General features: G+C 38.7%; 1 protein-coding gene across 4 annotated transcripts in view; it reads left to right on the forward strand.

The window, feature by feature from the left end:
• The window catches only part of CTNNBL1 (catenin beta like 1), a 199666-nt gene that overhangs the window by 86599 nt on the left and 93118 nt on the right, over positions 1-19949 (forward strand). For all 4 annotated transcript variants that reach the window (XM_053573669.1, XM_053573671.1, XM_053573670.1 and 1 more), the window contains 3 exons: positions 3316-3388; positions 3625-3683; positions 5393-5541. In XM_053573669.1, the coding sequence (XP_053429644.1) occupies positions 3316-3388; positions 3625-3683; positions 5393-5541 (281 nt within the window). The remainder of the gene's footprint in view (positions 1-3315; positions 3389-3624; positions 3684-5392; positions 5542-19949) is intronic.

Here is a 19949-nt window from a genome sequence, read left to right on the forward strand (position 1 = left end):
TAGGTGTACAGATGACGAAAGAATCCCAGAGAGGAGGAATGTTGCCCAGCCCACATGGAAAGTGCATCGGAGACTCCAGGGAGAGTGGGCCTGGGTTTTTCCAAAGCCACCACCTCTTACCAAGCTACTTCCCACCTGGCACCACTCAGTTTCTGAAGCTTAGTGTTGGGGAGTTATGGGACTAGATCAATTTGGTTTCCTCATTATATTCTTCCTTCATGCCAGTTTTTGAATCAGAGGGCTTATATTTTAAGGAAAAAGTAACAAAGTTATGATTCTGATTTTTTAAACATTTACTCTTGGTAAATTGGAAACTCTTTGTAGTGTCATACAGCAAAAGCTAGAGATCTGAGGGAACCAGGAGTTCCCTGTAGAGAAGAACTCAGCTGTTGGGTGCCTTTTATGCTCAGTTATTCATGAGGAACATATGATTTATTTCCATTTAACGTAATACAAATCAGGTCATGAGGAAGATATTATTTACTCCCATTTAACATGATACAAATCAGGTCAAAGAATCAGAGTAATTTAGCCAAGATCACATAGCTGGCAACTGTTAGAGATGAGATTTAACTCAGATATTTCTTTTTTTTTTAAATTCAGATATTTCTGAATCTGGTCATCCAAAAAACTTATAGTACCTATTGTGTTAAGTACTTTCATATTATCTTATTCTCATAGTAACTCTCCAAAGAAGTGTTCTTTTTAAAAATTTCCTTTTTGCAGATGAGGAAACTGAGACCAAGAAATGTTACGTGGGTTGTGGGTTTCCATTATTGGTTCATGGTGCTATTAGTGTCTCAGTAATTTTGTTTTTACACCATTATACCCAAAAGGACCTAATCATCCCATTTGTTAAGCAGTTGTGTCTAAACAATCTAATATGCATTTATACCCCAATAATTTATTAACTACTTGGAAAAATAAAACACATAAATGGAAAGAAAAAATATTTTTATTTCATTCTTGAATATCACACTTACTTACTAATGGATGTGTGTGCCTTTTGGGTACTGACAACTTCTCAAACCTTGGAATTGGATTGAATGTCAGCATGCTTATTCCTGTTTCACACTGATTTTCACACAGTTGGTTTTTATAATAGCAACTATTAAAACCTAGCTCTATAAATATACTATGTATGATGTCATCAAAAGAAATGCACACTGAGGTAGTAGTGGTTGCACTTCTCAAGGGGTGTCAAGTGTCACCCTGTTTTCCTTGAAATTTTAAAATATCCTACAGTGAATTCAATATGGTACCCCAGTTACTCAGCATATAGTTTGGGAACCATAGACTTTTTGTCATACAGATTGTGGCATGCTTATGAGTCAAACTTAGGTGTGTTTGATCCCAGATCTGTGTTCTTTTTTTTCTTTTGAACTTGACTGTACTATTTAATAAAATTCATTTTAATTCAGTGTGATGTTGTGAAATGCCACAGCAGTGGACCTAATGCACCTCCATTTGCTATTGTGCTTAATTCGGCATCTTGCATATAACAGGTACCTGGTAAATGTTTATTGATAGAGAAAAACCTCCCTTAACTCTCCTTAAACAGGAGTTTGTAAAGGACGAGAGGCTTTGGAACCATAGAAAGGCTATGGCTTCACAGCCTGATGTCATTTGGCTTCTTTCAGTGAGGTATATCTTATTTCAAACAAGAATCCTGGTGCTTTTTCTTGTTTGAAAAGCCACGTATAAATTGGTTTGGCTTAAATAATTTGAGTGAAAAATTTTATCAGCAAATCCTTGGTCCTAGTAGAAGCCCCAATTCCTTGACTTTTCTGCCTTGTGTTTTGATTTTTACAAAATTATTTTTCTTAAAGTGAAACATAACACAGGTTGCATTTGAGCTCTCATTGTTAGACTGAATTTCTTTCTTTCTTTTTTTTTTAGAGACAGAGTCTCACTTTGTCACCCTCGGTAGAGTCCTGTGGTGGCACAGCTCACAGCAACCTCCAGTTCCTGGGCTTAGGTGATTCTCTTGCCTCAGCCTCCTGAGTAGCTGGAACTGACTATAGGCGCCCGCTACAACGCCTGGCTATTTTTTGTTTTGCAGTTTGGCCAGGGTGGGTTTGAACCCGCCAAGACTGAATTTCTTGAAACAAAGTTTCAAGCTTGCCCAGGGAGCATAACTTGTGGTAGCATATGGAAGACCTTACTTTTACAGATCTTTTAACCTAAGATGGTCATACCTGGTTGGCTTTCTGAAACCCTGCGGGGTGCACTTGGGCTTGACGAGGAAGACTTGCACAGAGAACTGAAATGATGACGCTTGATTAGGTGCCAGTCTTCCTTCTTACGTACAAAATCAGCGTCCAAGCAGAACTGTAAATAGTGCATGGACATGTTAGTCGCAAGATAAACAGTTACCCTGCCTGTCCTATCCAGGTACAGAAAATTATTTGTCATTTCAAAAACCTGGATAGGTAGCAAAGGCTACTGCTGATTAACAGTTGTCGACATGTTGGCATTTTAAGAATAAAAACACACAAGTAGGCCTTGTTTCTTTCTGAACACCTATATCGAAGGGACAGTGTTAATGGTAAGATATTTAAATCTCACTACTGCAGCAACAACATGGACAGCCATGAAAGATAGTCTTTGCGGTAGCTGTGTCCCTCTGAAACTCCAAGTAGCAAAGCGTGCAGCAGGGAAAGAATTGTGGGTAGTAATTTAGGTGTTAAAATATTAACACATTTTTGCATATTTAATGTGGTTTCCTTTTTAAATAGTAGGCAGATTATGGCATACAAGCAGATAGGTTTATGATTTCAAATTAAATTTTAAACATTAAAAAAGAACCCAAAAGGAACTATTATAAGTACATTCAGCAATCTAAACAAGAAACTGCTATCTTTTCAACTTTTCTGACGATGTATCAACTAATTTATAGCCTAATTTTATGCTTGTAACCTGTGAATGAAGCTTTATGGTGAGTTTTAGTCTTATAAGTTCAAAATTATCATTCATTTCATTGAAATTTGAGTGTGTCCTATATACTAGGCTCACATAGTCTCTGGACTCAGATTGAGGGATCCAGGAGACTCCACAGAGAAGGTGACATCCATACCTGGGCACTTGGAGTGTGAGAGCCATTGCATCCATCTGCTGTTTATGGTTTTACTATGTAGAACTATAGTCTGGTTTATTTTGAGAGCAGAGGCAGACTGTTTTTTACCTTTAACCTGCCTACTCCCTTTCTAACTTACGCTTTTCTCTAACTCAGATCCTAGTACTTTTGAAACATTTGTCCTAGGGAAGTAGGTAAGACCCTTTAACATTTTTCTCATCTCTTGCATTTCCCCATAGGCAAAGATGCCTTTCGATGCCAACAAACTGTATTGCAGTGAAGTGCTGGCCATACTGCTCCAGGACAACGACGGTGAGGCACCCTCTCAGTATTGATATTCTGTTAGGGTAGGAGCCAGGCTTGTTTCAGATCATGACAGCAAGCTCTCTTGCCTTTGGCATCCCCTTGCTCTCCCGCTTGCTCTCTGTGCAGCTTTTGTACTCTGTCAAGCTGTATTGATTTTGTTTGCTGATGTATCAGTGTTAGACGGCTGTAAAATCTGACAGTTAGCTTCATTTTTTTCTCCCTCTATTTTTTTCCTCTTTTAGATAACAGGGAATTGCTTGGGGAGCTGGATGGAATCGATGTGCTTCTTCAGCAGTTATCCGTGAGTAATTCTTATGCTTCCTGTCTGCCATGAAGATACATGGCCTGCTTTGAATGGGTGGAGCTGGAAATTGTGGGAAGGAATAAGGCATGTGATCTAAGCCACATGAAACGTGTTGGCAGGTTTGAGGTTACATTGGAGGGACATGATTTGCCCCCTTTTCTTTTGCTCCTTTTTTAAAATTTCAGATTAATATGAGGGTACAAATGATTAGGTTGCATTGTTTGCATTTCTAAGGTAAAGTTCAAGTTTTAGTTGAGCCCTTCCGCCAGGGGTGTGCTCAAGGATTACAAATTCCAGGGCAATGGGGGTATACTGTGTATATCTTACATTGTGCACAGTAGGTGAGAGCTTACCAATTCCCCTCGTTATGATCTTGAGCTTTTTTGCATCCTAAATGAATAGACTCCTTTATTACCAAATATCACTATGTTTTGGGTACAGACTGATCCATCTTCTGATAGAAGCCTGTCTGTCCAAAAGAGATATGTTGCCTGCTTAAGTATGTTTCTGAGCCAGGAATGCCAAATTTTCATTCAAACTTCTCCCAAGATTATTCATCTCTTTTCCTTTCAGTCTATTCATTTAGTATCCAAATAAACGCAAGGATTACAAGTTTCAGGGCAATGGGATAGAGGTCACAGAGGAGAAAAGGGGGAGGATGTGGCACTGAAAGCTAGAATGAGAAATTGGAAGCTGCCATTTTCTCACTATAAGAAATTTAAATCCACTTGAAATGTTATTCTCCTGGCATTCTGAAAATACTGTTAAGATTTCTTCTAACAAACCTCATCTGTGTTATTCTAAAAACAGGACTGAAAATAGATCATTTGGATAAAAATCTTCAGAATGTTGGGAGTGTCTGAGATGTCAGTTTGCATACAGCTTCCGTCTTGGTGCCAGCAGCCTGAGTGGCTTGGCCTCCACCCCCAAAATAGAGCTTTGAAATGTGAATCTGTTTTCAATTCTGGGAAGATGCTTAGTCCTTTTCCTGTTAGATCATTGAGCTTCTCCTAGGAGACTATATGGGTATGCATATACTGTTAAAAGGCTTTCTTCTTACCGTGCCATACATCTCTGGCAAAGAAAAAACTTCTGATGTAAGCCCTTCACATGACTTAGAGCCCTGATGATGAGGCAGTTCAGTAACTTTGATTAGTAGGAAACTATTCTTTATATTGAACCAAGATTTGCCCCTCTGAATTGTGGTTACTTTTAGAAGGGGAAGAAAAGGGAATATTGCTGGGTTGGGCAAGTAGAAAGCTTTCAAAGTAGTTGGCGAGGCTTTTTTATTGTTTGTTTCGACCTGGATAATGGTTTCATGGTATTCACTTTACTCATTGAGCTATACATATGCTTTACAGAATTTTCTGCATCTATGTTATAGTCCATGGTAAAAAGGTTTTGGTATTTTTTTTGGTTTTGCTTTGTTAAAAAAACCTGCTTGCAATTATCACTTACTCATAGACCCAGTGGTCAGTTGAATGTTTTGGGTTTTTTGCATGAACTAATACCCATTTATTTAGTAAATAATGAATAGCAAGCCCACTTTCTCTAAAATGAGAACCAGTGAGAATTTTGTTTAGTAAACTTCCACTTGCTCAATTGTAGGGTTATCACAACAGTCAGGCTTTGGAAATTGTTGGGTGTTGGCTGATGAAAAGACATTCTCACATGGCTCTATGGTTTTTGCTGGTTTTTCTTGGCAGGTGTTTAAAAGACACAATCCCGGCACAGCTGAAGAGCAGGAGATGATGGAGAATCTATTCGATTCGCTCTGCTCCTGCCTAATGCTCAGTTCCAATCGCGAGCGCTTCCTGAAGGGTGAGGGTCTTCAGCTGATGAATCTCATGCTCAGGTGTGTTTCTGACCTCCTAGCTCTCCCATCTCTTTTGTCTGACTCTTCACTAGCCTAAATTCATGAATGTGTAGCTTTTATACTGTTGAGTTTCCTAGATACATAGAAGATAAAGTCTTCAGGCATGGGGGTATGGGTGTGGGTGTGTGTTTGTGTATGTATGTGGTCTTTTCTAAAGTTAGAGTAAACAAATAAGTATATTTTGATCCATCTGTGCCCTATTGTTAAGTCAGTTGGTAATACGACCACTCCATTGAAAGGCAGTGTCTTTTTGCTCCTTCCCTTAGTGTAGCGGTTTTGGGGAAATCTATTGACCTCTAAAGTTATCCTATACTGATTTTTAAACTTAGCTCAGTTTTCTTTAGGTATCACACAAACCTAGCTATGTCATATATTTGTCCATATTTTTGTTATTGACGGTAGAATATGATTCATAATTTTCATTTATACCTTCACATAATGAGTTGTGCATGTGCTATGTGCCTGGCATAGGAAGTATGAAAATACGCAACATATTTCTAGAACTTTTGTTTATGGTACTTTCCTTGTATATATTATTGATATTATTTATGCAGTAATTCCTTAAAGTGGGTATCATGTTAATTTCACAGTTATTTTACAGAGTCCTGAAGTTGGAAGCAAAAGGAGGGAAGGAAGCTTGTATAGATAACTCTTTAGGAAATCTGTCTAGGAAGATTGGAGAAGTATATGTTGACCAGACCACGGTATAGGGCCAAGGGACAATTTTTTAAATTAACAAATGCTGAAACATGTTTGCATGGTTGGAAGACTAATCATTAAGAAGTTATTTGTTAAAAAAAAAAAAAAAAAAAAGAAGTTATTTGTTGTGAAACTGAGCCAGTCTGCTGTCTAGAAACTTGTATTCGGGTACACTGAAAAGAAATTTAGTATATATCTATTAAATTTAATTTAGTGTATAAACATGCAAAACTGCTATTAAAACATTGAAAAAGAGGGTGGCACCTGTGGCTCAAGGAGTAGGGTGCCAGCCCCACATATCAGAGGTGGTGGGTTCAAACCCAGCCCCGGCCAAAAAAAAAAAACATTGAAAAGGTACTATGAAAGTTAAGCGCTAGGCTTATATAGACGTAGATAAGACAGAATTTGGTAAGGTACTATAAGTGTTAAGTTCTAGACTTAATACAGAAATAGATAAGAGAATTGTTGCTTCCACGAAGTTAGAAAAACAGGGCGGCACCTGTGTCTCAAAGGAGTAGGGCACCAGCCCCATATACCAGAAGTGGTGGGTTCAAACCCGGCCCTGGCCAAAAACTGCAAAACAAAAAAAAAAGAAGTTGGAAAAACAACTCTATCACCCAAGCACAAGCCTGTCCTTGGGTATGTGTTCTAGTCTTTTTTCAATAATCATTTTCTTGTTTTTTAACAACTTTTAAGCCTGCTGCACATACCATTTTCTATATTGTTTCCTTTTGAACTTGACATACTCTTTCCCATTCTGAGGCATCATCTTCATGAGTTCTCAGTAGCTCCATAGTGGACTCTAAGGGACTGTCGCTTACTTAGTATTCTTCTGTTGTTGACATTGAGGTTATTTTCAACGTTTTTCTATTATAACAAATTCTACTGTGACCATTTTTGTGTTTGAAATGATTTTAGCATTATCTAGGTACAGGAAGTTCTCTCTTAACATCATTGATTGGTTCTTGGAAACTGTGAATGTAAGGGAAATGATGTATAACAAAACCAATTTTTTTCCCTTGTCATTATAACAATGTTGTTCAAGGACCTGACTGCTTTGTATCATTTTGCTTAAAGTTGCCATTTCTGAGAACCTATGTATGATGTTAAATGAGGACTTACTATATATATTTCTAAAATATCTTCTCTCTAAAAGATTTGTGGAGGGCCGGGGTCACATTAGATCTCTTCATTTGTCAAGTGTATGCCAGATAATAGGTTGATTGAAAGTCTTCGTTTGAGGAACTGCTTTTAAAAACAAATTTTTTTTAAAGTACAAAGAGGGCCATGAAAAATTTTCTAGAGGCCTTTTGTGTTTGGCTGACTTTTCCTAGCTTTACTCTCTTGAGTCTTTTATTTGTTTATCTCCCTTTCCCTTCTAATTGCCTGTCTTTTTGTTGAAATGACTCACCTTCTCTGGAGCAAATAGCATATAAAGAAGATGCATTTGATTTCTTGGGCCTCCTAACCTTAACATTACAATCTGCAGGGAATTTTCCCTGAGGTTCTTAAAGGTATGAACTACCAGCATCTTTGGATGGTTGAGTGTAAATGTGAAGTGATGTATTCCTATAACATATGGCTTGGTAATGTGTAGCTGTGGGGAGCTAAATAAATAACCAGAAATATGGATTATTCCAACAGGAATGCTGAGATTCAGGGCAGCTAATTAAAGAAGAGCTCCAAAAGTCTTAGAAGTTGTACTTCTCTAGGATCTCCTAACTTTTCATTTTTGAATGCTGAGGTTGCTGTTAGATTCATTCTTTTGCATTAATTGGTTATATAAGCAGATTCAGTATTTCCTTTTTCTCTTTCCCATGATCTTTGTTCTGCGTTATTTTTCTTCTTCAGATTCTCAAATGGAAAGTTTAATTGGGAGGGAATTTTTTTTCCTGCTATATTCACCCTTCTTCATCTAGTTAGAGCTGCCAACTTCCTCTGTCTACCCATTCAAGACTAGAAAGCTGTGATACCAGAAGTTCAGGAGAATGTCTTTGATTCAGACAGATCTTTGATTTAGTCATTCATCAAACAGTGATGAAATGCCCACTTGGATTGGTGGCAGTATAGTGTAGGATGGAAGAATGGGCTTTGGAGTTATTAGTGTGAAATAGAAACATACCTCCTTGACTTACTATCTCTAGATATTTGAAGAGTTACTTTAACTTTTCTGACCTCTATCCTTCAGTTTTTTTATCTGAGAAACGAGGATTATAAGGCCAAATTTGTGGGGAATCAAACAATATAAAGTATGTGAGAAAATTTTGCAGCTACTAAAACATTGGTAAGGTACTATATTAACTTTCTGTGTTAAATTCTAGGCCAGGTGTCCTCAAACTTTTTAAACAGGGGGCCATTTCACTGTCCCTCAGACCGTTGGAGGGCCGGACTATAGTTTAAAAAAAAACTATGAACAAATTCCGATGCACACTGCACATATCTTATTTTGAAGTAAAAAAACAAAACGGGAACAAATATAATCACACCGCTTCATGTGGCCCACGGGCCACAGTTTGAGGACCCCTGTTCTAGGGGAATCAAAGGGGGTAAGGAACCTCTGGGGTCCTTACACAGAGATGAACAAAATAAGGTTCCTTCAAAATGTTCAAAGGCTAGTGAGAGAGGCAGACATTAAGTAACTGTAATATAAATTAATATAGTAACTATTTTTTTAAATTTATTTTTATTGTTAAATCATAGCTGTGTACATTAGTGCAATCAAGGGGTACAATGTGCGGGTTTCATATACAATCTGAAATATTCTCATCAAACTGTTCAATGTAGCCTTCATGGCATTTTCTTAGTTACTGTATGTAGGCATTTGTATTCTGCATTTAGTAAGTTTCACCTGTACCCATTCTAAGATGCACCGTAGATGAGGCCCCACACATTACCCTCCCTCCACCAAAACCTCCCCCCTCCCTTCCCCTTCCTTGGCCCTTTCCCCATAGTCTTGTGCTATAGATGGGTTATAGCCTTCATGTGAAAGCTATAAATTAGCTTCATAGTAGGGCTGAGTACATTGGATACTTTTTCTTCCATTCCTGAGATACTTTGCTAAGAAGAATATGTTCCAGCTCCATCCATGTAAACATGAAAGAGGTAAAGTCTCCATCTTTCTTTAAGGCTGCATGATATTCCATGGTATACATGTATCACAATTTGCTAGTCCATTCGTGGGTCGATGGACACTTGGGCTTCTTCCATGACTTAGCAATTATGAATTGGGCTACAATAAACATTCTGGTACAGATGTCTTTGTTATATTGTGACTTTTGGTCTTTTGGGTATAAACCTAGTAAAGGAATTACAGGATCGAATGGCAGGTCTATTTTTAGGTCTCTAAGTATCCTCCAGACATCCTTCCAGAAGGAACGTATTAGTGGGCATTCCCACCAGCAGTGTAGAAGTGTGCCCTTTTCTCCACATCCATGCCAACATCTCTGGTTTTGGGATTTTGTTATGTGGGCTACTCTTCCTGGGGTTAGGTGATATCTCAAAGTAGTTTTGATTTGCATTTCTCTGATGCTTAAGGATGATGAGCTTTTTTTCATGCGTTTGTAGATTGTGCATCTGTCTTCTTTAGAGAAGTTTCTCTTCAAGTCCTTTGCCCACTGTGAGGTGGGGTCACGTGTTCTTTTCTTGCTAATACGTTTGAGTTCTCTGTGGATTCTGGTTATTAGACCTTTATCGGAGGTACAACCTGCAAATATTTTCTCCCATTCTGAGGACTGTCTGCTTGTTTTACTTACAATGTTCTTGGCTGTGCAGAAGCTTTTTAGTTTGATCAGGTCCCAGTAGTGTATTTTTGATACTGCTTCAATTGCCTGGGAAGTCCTCCTCATAAAATATTCACCCAGGCCGATTCCTTCTAGAGTTTTCCCTGCACTTTCTTCAGGTATTTTTATAGTTTCATGTCTTAAGTTTAAATCTTTTATCTATTTTAGTTAATGGTGAAAGGTGTGGGTCCAGTTTTAATCTTCTAAAGGTTGCCAGCCAGTTTACCCAGCACCATTTGTTAAATAGGGAATCTTTTCCCCACTGGATGTTTTTAATTGGCTTGTCAAAGATCAAATAACGGTTAAGTAGCTGGGTTCATCTCTGGTTGTCTATTCTGTTCCATACATCTACCTCTCTGTTTTTGTGCCAGTACCATGCTGTTTTGATCACTATAGATTTATAGTACAGTCTCAGGTCTGGTAGCGTGATTCTTCCTGCTTTGTTTTTATTGCTGAGTAATGTTTTGGCTATTCGAGGTTTTTTCTGATTCCATATAAAACGAAGTATTATTTTTTCAAGATCTTTAAAATATGACAATGGAGCTTTAATAGGAATTGCATTAAAATTATATATTGCTTTGGGTAGTATGGACATTTTAACAATGTTGATTCTTCCCAGCCATGAGCATGGGTATGTTTTTCCATCTGTTAACATCTTCGGCTATTTCTTTTCTTAAAGCTTCATAGTTCTCTTTGTAGAGCTGTGTCATGTCCTTTGTTAGGTATACTCCCAAATATTTCATCTTCTTTGGCACTACTGTGAAAGGAATAGAGTCCTTGACTTTTTTCAGCTTGGTTATTGTTGGCATATATAAAGGCTATAGATTTATGGGTGTTGATTTTGTAGCCTGAGACATTGCTGTATTCCTTTATCACTTCTAAAAGTTTTGTAGTGGAATCCCTAGTGTTTTCCAGATATACGATCATATCATCTGCGAAGAGTGAAAAGTTTGATCTCTTCTGACCCTATGTGGATACCCTTGATCGCCTTTTCTTCCCTAATTGCGGTGGCTAAAACTTCCATTACAGTGTTAAAGAGCAATGGAGACAATGGGCAACCTTGCCTGGTTCCTGATCTAAGTAGAAATGATTTCAATTTAACTCCATTCAATACGATATTGGCTGTGGGTTTGCTGTAGATGGCCTCTATTAGTTTAAGAAATGTCCCTTCTATACCAGTTTTCTTAAGTGTTCTGATCATGAAGGGATGTTGGATATTATCAAAAGCTTTTTCTGCATCAATTGAAAGAATCATATGGTCCTTATTTTTTAGTTTCTTTATGTGTTGAATTACATTTATAGATTTACGTATATTGAACCAGCCTTGAGACCCTGGGATAAATCCCACTTGGTCATGGTGTATAATTTTTTTTGATGTGTTGTTGGATTCTGTTTGTTAGGATCTTATTGAGTATTTTAACATCAATATTCATTAGTGATATTGGTCTATAATTTTCTTTTCTTCTTGGGTCTTTCCCTGGTTTGGGGATCAAGGTGATGTTTGCTTCGTAGAATGTGCTGGGTAATATTCCTTCTTCTTCTATATTTTGGAAGAGATTTAGTAGTATAGGTACTAGTTCTTCTTTAAAGGTTTGGTAGAATTCTGACGTAAAGCCATCTGGTCCTGCGCTTTTTTTTTTTAGGGGGATTTTGTATAGTTGATGCTATTTCAGAACTTGATATAGGCCTGTTCAACATTTCCACTTCATTCTGGCTAAGTCTTGGTAGGTGGCGTGCTTCTAGGTATTGGTTGATTTCTTTCAGATTTTCTTATTTCTGAGAGTAGAGTTTCTTGTAGTATTCGTTAAGGATTTTTTTAATTTCTGAGGGGTCTGTTGTTATTTCATCTTTACCATTTCTGATTGATGAAATTAGAGATTTTACTCTTTTTTTCCTGGTTAGGTTGGCCAAAGGTTTATCTATTTTATTGATCTTTTAAAAAAAAATAACTTTTGGATTTATTGATCTGTTATATGATTCTTTTGTTTTCAATTTCATTTAGTTCTGCTCTGATTTTGGTTATTTCTTTTCTTCTGCTGGGTTTGGGGTTGGAGTGTTCTTCCTTCTCCAGTTGCTTGACATGTCACATTAAGTTATTAACTTCCTCTCTTTCCATTTTCTTGAGGAAGGCTTGCAGTGCTATAAATTTCCCTCTTAGGACTGCCTTTGCAGTATCCCTGAGGTTCTCGTAATTCGTGTCTTGATTGTTGTTTTGTTCCAAAAATTTGGTGCTTTCCTTCTTAATCTCGTCTATAACCCATCTATCCTTCAGCATAAGGTTGTTTAGCTTCCATGTTTTTGTATGGGTATGCAGGTTCCTGTTGTTATTGAGTTCAACTTTTATTCCATGATGGTCTGAGAAGATGCAAGGAATAGTTTCTAATTTTTTAATTTGCTGAGGTTAGATTTGTGGCCTAGGATGTGGTCAGTTTTGGAGTATGTTCGGTGGGCTGATGAGAAGAATGTGTATTCAGTTCTGTTGGATGAAATGTTCTGTAGATGTCTGTTAAGTCCAGATGTTGAATGGTTGAGTTTAAATCTAAGATTTCTTTGCTTAGCTTCTTTTTGGAGGATCTATGCAGCACTGCTAAAGGGGTGTTAAAATCTCCAACTACTATGGAAGTGGAGGAAATCAAGTTGCTCCTGTCTGTTAGAGTTTCTCTTATAAATTAAGGTGCGTTGTGGTTGGGTGCATAAATATTAATAAAAGAGATCTCATCATATTGCGTATTACCTTTACCAAATATGAAGAGTCCATCCTTATTCTTAATTATTTCAGTTGGTTTAAAGCCTATTGCGTGTGCGAACAGGATTGCAACGCCTGCTTTTTTCTGCTTTCCATTTGCCTGGAATATAGATGACCATTCCTTCACTTTGAGTCTATATTTGTCTTTTAATGTAAGATGCGATTCTTGTATGCAGCAGAGATCTGGCTTGAGTTTCTCCAGTCAGCCAACCTGTGCCTCTTTAGAGGACAGTTTAAACCATTCACATTAAGTGAGAATATTGATAAGCCTTTTGAGAGTCCAGTGGACATTTTTAATCCTTTTGTGACTGTGGAAGTTGGAATTTGATCAAAATTTTCTGGGTGAGTTTACTTTAGCGGTGGAGGATTTCTCTGGTCTTTATGGAGGATAGGTCTGAGAATATCCTGGAGAGCTGGTTTAGTTATGGCAAATTTCTTCATCTGAATGTCATTGAAGTATTTAATTTCTCTGTCATAAATGAAACTCAGTTTAGCTGGGTATAGGATCCTGGGTTGAATGTTATTTTGTTTGAGGAGATTAAAAGTCGATGACCATCCTCTTCTAGACTGAAAGGTTTCAGCAGAGAGATCTGCAGTTATTCTAATATTCTTCCCCTTGCAGGTAATGGTTTTCTTTCATCCGGCAGCTTTCAGAATTTTCTCCTTCATATTAACTTTAGCGAAATTGATTATGATGTGTCTGTGGGATGTCTTATTCGGGTTGAGTCGTGCTGGAGTTCTGAAACTGTCTGCTATCTGAATTTCAGAATCTCTTGGCATGTCTGGAAAGTTCTCCTTCATAATCTCATGGAGAAGAGACTCTGTGCCTTGTGAAGCCACTTCGTCGCTTTCGGGGATCCCTATAAGACAAATATTGTTTTTCTGTGAAAACCAGAGCTCTCTGAGAGAGTGATCTGTTTTTGCCCTCCACTTCTCAACCCTCTTTGAGGGTTTGGGAGCGTTTGAAAACTTTGTCTTCAGTGTCAGAAATCCTTTCTTCTGCTTGTTCCATTCTGTTACTGAGAGATTCTACTGTGTTTCTCAGATCTTTGAGGGATGCAGCTTCTTGTCTCAATGTGTCAAAATCTTTGGTCATTTGGTCTTTGAATTTGTTGAATTCTTGAGATATCTTTTGGGTTACTGCTTGGAGTTCTAATTCAATCTTATTTGCTATCCAGTTTCTGAATTGGATTTCTGATATCTCAGCTATTTGTTTGTGCATGGGATCTTGTGCTATGTCTGCCCCATTGATCCTTGGGGGAGTTGATCTACTCTGATTATTCATATTGCCAGAGTTTTTCTGTTGATTTCGCCTCATAATTGTTTTTCACCGTTGTCTCTGGCCGTCCTCAGAGTTGGGGAGGTGTCTCTCCAAGATGAGATCCCAACGGGATCACTCTATTATTGCTTGATCTTCGTAGGGAGTGACCCTGTTTAGTTCCTCTGGGGCTGTTCTAGCTAGGGAGTTCTGGTTATGGAAGCAGCTCCGGCGTGTGACACACCTGGATACAGCAAGAGGGCGGGAGGTGGTGCACACGGTTCTGGGAGTGCCTGGTGCCCAGTGAGTTTGGCACAGAGAGCCCAAGGCTCCAGCAGTCTCTGGCCAGGAGTAGGGCTCTGCAGTGGCAGGGAGGGCTCCAGAGGGCACGTGGCTACCAGTATCCCTGGCCAGACGAGCGGGCCAGTGTGGAGGCTGGGAGGACACAGGAGGGAGGACGCAGGGTTGCATGGCTCCCATAGTTCCTGGTTAGGGCATGCGGTGGCCCGGTTGGTGCGGTGTCATGGCACAGATCTTATGGAGGTCTGGGCAGCACCAAGCTCAGGAATTTGAGGTTGCTTTGAGCTGTGACACCACGTGCTCTACCCAGGGCAACAGCCCGAGCCTCCAGTGTACAAAAACCATCTCACTCTGCCCCTGAGGGTTAAGGCTGTAAGGCAGCTCAGTCCCCGCCTTTAGGCTGCTCAGTCACTAGGTTACTAGGTCCCGCCCCATCCTTGCTCTGGGACCCTGAGGGCGGAGCTTGCTGGGGCAGTTCTCTCACACAATGGCTCCCTGCAGCCCAGCTCAGTGGCTCTGTCTGGGGCCCCAGGCAATGCCCAAACTTCTCCGCACTCCTGCCCAAGCTCTCCCCAAGGCAGTTCAACTGAGTGTCATGTCCAAAAACACTGAAACAGTTCACAGGTAAGGCCTTTCCTGTTTGCAGTCTCACTGCTGCTTGTACTTACAGTTGCCAGCATGATTAGGTCGATCGAACACACGCAACCACTTGCCAGTTTCCCACTGTTTTTGTCCTTCTCTTGGGGTCCAGAAGTCCCTTGCTGACTCCCTGTATCCTCAAAGGGATGATTATAGGCAGATCCCACCAGCCAGAGATGTCTGGAGTCTTATCTCCCCAGACTCACTGTGCCCAGTTGCAGGGAAGCTGTTACTCGGCCGCCATCTTTAATCTCCCACTAATATAGTAACTATAGTAACTGCATGTATATACTCAGTGAATTATTTTTGTTTTGATTATTGATAAGGAAAGGTCACAAACAAAATAGTGACTTAGACATACAATCTCTCACATGCACACAAGCATATATATACTACCAATTTAATATTTTTATCAACTTTTTTGAGGCATAATTTATATACAAAATGCACCCATTTTAAGTGTACAGTTTTAATTTTAACTGATACATACACCTTTATTTCTGATACAACAATGAAGTTACCAAACAGGACTATCCAATAGAAATGCAACATGAGCAAGATAGGTAATTTTATATTTTGTAGTAGTCATATTTGAAAGGTTAAAAGAAACAAAATTAATTTTAAAAGTGTATTTTATTTAACTCTATATCAAAATTATTTCAATATGTAATCAATATAAATACTATTAGTAAGTCTTTTTTTATACTAAGTCTGCTGAATCCAGTATACATTTTATATTTACATCTCAATTTGCTTATTAAATCTTCATCAGAGTACTTGATTTGTATTTAGATTTCATAAAATTTGCACTTGAAAAAGTAGATTCAGCTGGGTGCCTGTGGCTCAAGCGGCTAAGGTGCCAGGCACATACACCTGAGCTGGTGGATTCGAATCCAACCCGGGCCTGCCAAACAAGAATGATGGCTGCAACCAAAAAATAGCCAGGCATTGTGGCAGGCGCTGTAGTCCCAGCTACTTGGGAGGCAGAGGCAGGAGAATCGCTTGAGCCCAGGAGTTAGAGTTTGCTGTGAGCTGTGATGTCACGGCACTCTACCCAGGGCAACAGCTTGAGTCTCTGTCTCAAAAGTAAAAGTAAAAGTAGATTCACATACCCAAGTTTGTCCAAACATACATAAATGTTATCCATTAACTGAATCAAGTTTAAATTTAAGCTTCATTTTTTTCAAATTATGTTTAAAATTTAATTCCTCAGTCGAATTAACCACATTTCAGACCCAGTATTGAATATGGCTATCATAGTGGATGATGCATATATCACCCTGAATAGTTCCCTTGATCCCATTTGCAGTTAGTTCCCACCCATCTATCCTAACCCCAGGCAACCATTGTTCTTCTTGAATTTCATAAAAGTGAAATCATACAGTATTTTTTTCTTTTTTCTTTTTGAGACAGAGTCTCACTATGTTGCCCTCAGTAGAGTGCTATGGCATTACAGCTCACAGCAACCTTAAACTCTTGGGCCCAAGCGATTCTCTTGCCTCAGCCTCCCAAGTAGCTGAGACTACAGGTGCCCGCGACAATGCCCAGCTATTTTTTTGTTGTTGCAGTTGTCATTGTTGTTTTAGCTAGCCTGTGCCAGGTTCGAACCCACCATCTTCGATGTATGTGGCTGGTGCCGTAACCACTGTTCTACGGGCACCAAGACACGGTATTATTTTTTTTTTCCTTCTAGCTTATTTCACTGAGCAGTCTGTTTCTGAGATTCATTCATTTTGCATGTATCAGATGAATGCTTTTTTTCATGCTCAATAGTATTCCATTATACTATTCCATTAGAATATCTCTGTATTCGAGTATATCAGTTTATTCACCTGGTTGATGAGTTGTTTCCAAATTTGTTGCCATATGAATAAAGCTGATAAAAGTCTTTGGATAAACATGTATTTCCATTTCTCTTTGGTAAATGCAAAGGAGTAGAATAGCTGATTCTTACTATAAATGTATATTTTCTGTTAGAAACTACCAAGCTGTAGTTACTGTTGTAACATTATGTATTGTATTATTATGATTCCCACCAGCAAAGTATGAGAACTCCAGTTGTTCCGTGTCCTCATCAACACTTGTATTGTCAGACTTTAAATTTAGCCATCCAAGTGGGTGTGTTTCTATTTATCCCCTAGTTTGTGACTTTTCTTTTCATTTTTTAACACACATTCACACACACACTGTTTGCCTAGACTAAAGTCGCAAAGAGTTTGTTTTGTTTTTTTCTAAAAGTTCTTAGATTTTTTTTAATTTATTTTTATTTTTTTCTTTCTTTTTATTTTTTTGAGACAGAATTTTGCTCTGTTGCCCAAGCTAGAGTGCCATCACCTCGAGCTAGCTTACAGCAAACTCAAACTCCTGGGCTAAAGTAATCCTCCTGCCTCAGCCTCCTGAGTAGCTAGGACTACAGGCACCTACCACAATACCTGGCTAGTTTTTCTATATTGTTAGTAGAGATGGGGTATCTTTCTCAGTTTTGCTTAGGCTGGTCTCAAACTCCTGACCTCAGGTGAATACTCCAGCTTTGGCCTCCCAGAGTGCTGGGCATTACAGGTATGAGCCACGAGGCACCTGGCCTTAAAAATCATTTTTATTTTTAAAAAAATTTAAGGTTGAAATTTCCTCTTAATATTGCTTTTTGGTTTTATCACATATTTCCAAGAGGTTAAGTATTTTATATTAACAGAAAATATAGGTTATAAAAGTTTTACTTTTCTGAATTTAAGATGTTATTTGTGGCCTTGTACATGGCTTATCTTTGTAAATATTCCAGGTACATTTGAATCGAATTTATTGTTTCTAGAGTATAGAGTGCTATGTATAAATCAGTTTTATAAATATATTTGTTTTTATTGTAATGACTATTATGTTTAGCCCTTTCCTATCTTATTTATTTTGTTTTACATTTTTCTGGATGGTTTTATTATTTCTTTTTTACTTATCTTTTTTCAGTCGCTCATTATTTTCTTCCTTCTTTGAAGATTTAAATTATTCTTCCTTTATGATAGGAAATATATACATTTATGGTAAGAACCTATGATTACCTTTACTTCTGACAAATGCAGCTTTGTTTCTTTGTTTATGAACAACTGAAATGGCTTCAAGTCCCTTCCGGATCTCCGCGCAGTTTTCCTGCTGCCATCTCCTCTCATTTGCATTCTGTTCTCTAAACCAAGCTATTTTAGACTCCTTGACACCTTTCATTTCTTTTTATCTTCGTGACTCACCCTTCTTGTTTATGCTTAAACTTCTCTAAGCAGCCTTTTACCCTTATGTCATTTCCCCCAACTTTGCACTCATAACCCCCACCTCTAAATTTTGAAGTTGAATTCCAGCAGCCTTTGCTTACCTTTATCAGAGCACTCACTACCCTGTATGGGAAACATGTTTGTCTGTGTATCCGAATGTGCCATAATACTTTAGAGAATAGAGACCTGGTCTTTCTTGTTGTATCACCAGCACCTAGTAATAGATACCTGTTTTGCTCTCAGTAAATATTTTCTGAGTGAATGAGAAAAGTTTGAGAAATATTTTTGCTCTTTAGAATCATTGGTTTATGCGATTTCCGGAAAGTCCCATAGATAGACTCAAAGAAGAAGCAGTGACTTATAAAAACCTGTATAGCTGAGAGCTCAATCTCTTGCCTGAGGATCGTTAGTCCTGGTTTTCCCTGTCAGATGTATTAGTGCATGAAGAGCAAAATCGGGTTGTTGTGATCCGATCTTGAGGGCTCAGGGGGGCCAGGAGTCAGCTCCAGTCCTAAGCTCACTGCCCTGTTTGTGCCACGCCCATGCTGGGCTTCTGAGGAGGAGCCCTCCCTTCCCCCCATCTAAGTGTCCACACATCCATTTATGTCCCCTGCACTTGAACCTATCAACTCTCTTCTTCTATCATCCTCTGAAGTATTTCAGGGTTATGGTTTAGATATTCATTTCTTTCTCATCTTTCTACTCAATGTTCATAGAATGTCTTCCTGCAGATTTGAAGTCTTTTTTAGCTTTTGTTTCTGGGGATTGTTTTTGGAGCGCTAGTACCTTTCTGCCCTTACCTCACAGGCCATTCTCCTCTGGTTTCCCCTATCACCCAGGTGTTAGCTTAGTTGTCAGGTGACATTTTTTCATTCCTGTGTTCAGACTGTCTGGATTTCATAGTGCTTGACAGAATCAATAAGGAAAAAAGGTGTTATTTTTTGTTTCCTCTCTGCCAAAGGACAAATGGAGACATCTTGGAAAAGAAGAAAAGATTGTTGAAGTGATAGTTAAAAGTGGATCTCATGCTGGGCAATGCCTGTGGCTCAAAGGGGTAGGGCGCCGGCCCCATATGCCGGAGTGTTGGCTTCAAACCCAGCCCCAGCCACACACACACAAAAAAAAAAAACTTCCAAAAAAAAAAAAAAGTGGATCTCATGCTATGAAAAAAAAGCAGCAACTAGCCATTCCAGAGTATAGGGCCCCCCAAAAGGAAAAGAAATCCCTCATTTAGTCACATAAGCATTTAGATAAGTAAAGAGAAAAGAGAAGGGAAGGGTACAGGGTTCAGAACCTGCCAGACAGTAGAGAACTACGCACTTGAAAGCAGAGAGAACCCGAGTCCCTCAAGTAGGAAATACTGCTCCTTGGTGTGTCAGGCAGTGCAGCCTGCTTCTTTCAGTCTAAGAATTAGGTTGCAGAGGGATGGTCTTTGGTAAGCTCAGGGGGGTTAAGATATGAACATAAACCAAGTGGTGTTTTTATACTCGGCAATGTTTGAGGGGAAAATAAAATCAAGCAAAGTCCTAATTTATTATAGAGTTTAACAAAGTAATCAGATTCATAGGGTCCAATCCACAGAAATAACACTAAATTCTACTCACCAAAGTAGCCATTTTAGAATTTGGCAAGAAAGGAGGATGGAACTATAACAATGCCCTCATTTTCCCTGGATGGAAACTGGCTTGCTATTTCTCCATTCTTGGTTATAA

Source organism: Nycticebus coucang, chromosome 21 (assembly GCF_027406575.1).
Source record: "Nycticebus coucang isolate mNycCou1 chromosome 21, mNycCou1.pri, whole genome shotgun sequence".
NCBI lineage: Eukaryota > Metazoa > Chordata > Mammalia > Primates > Lorisidae > Nycticebus > Nycticebus coucang.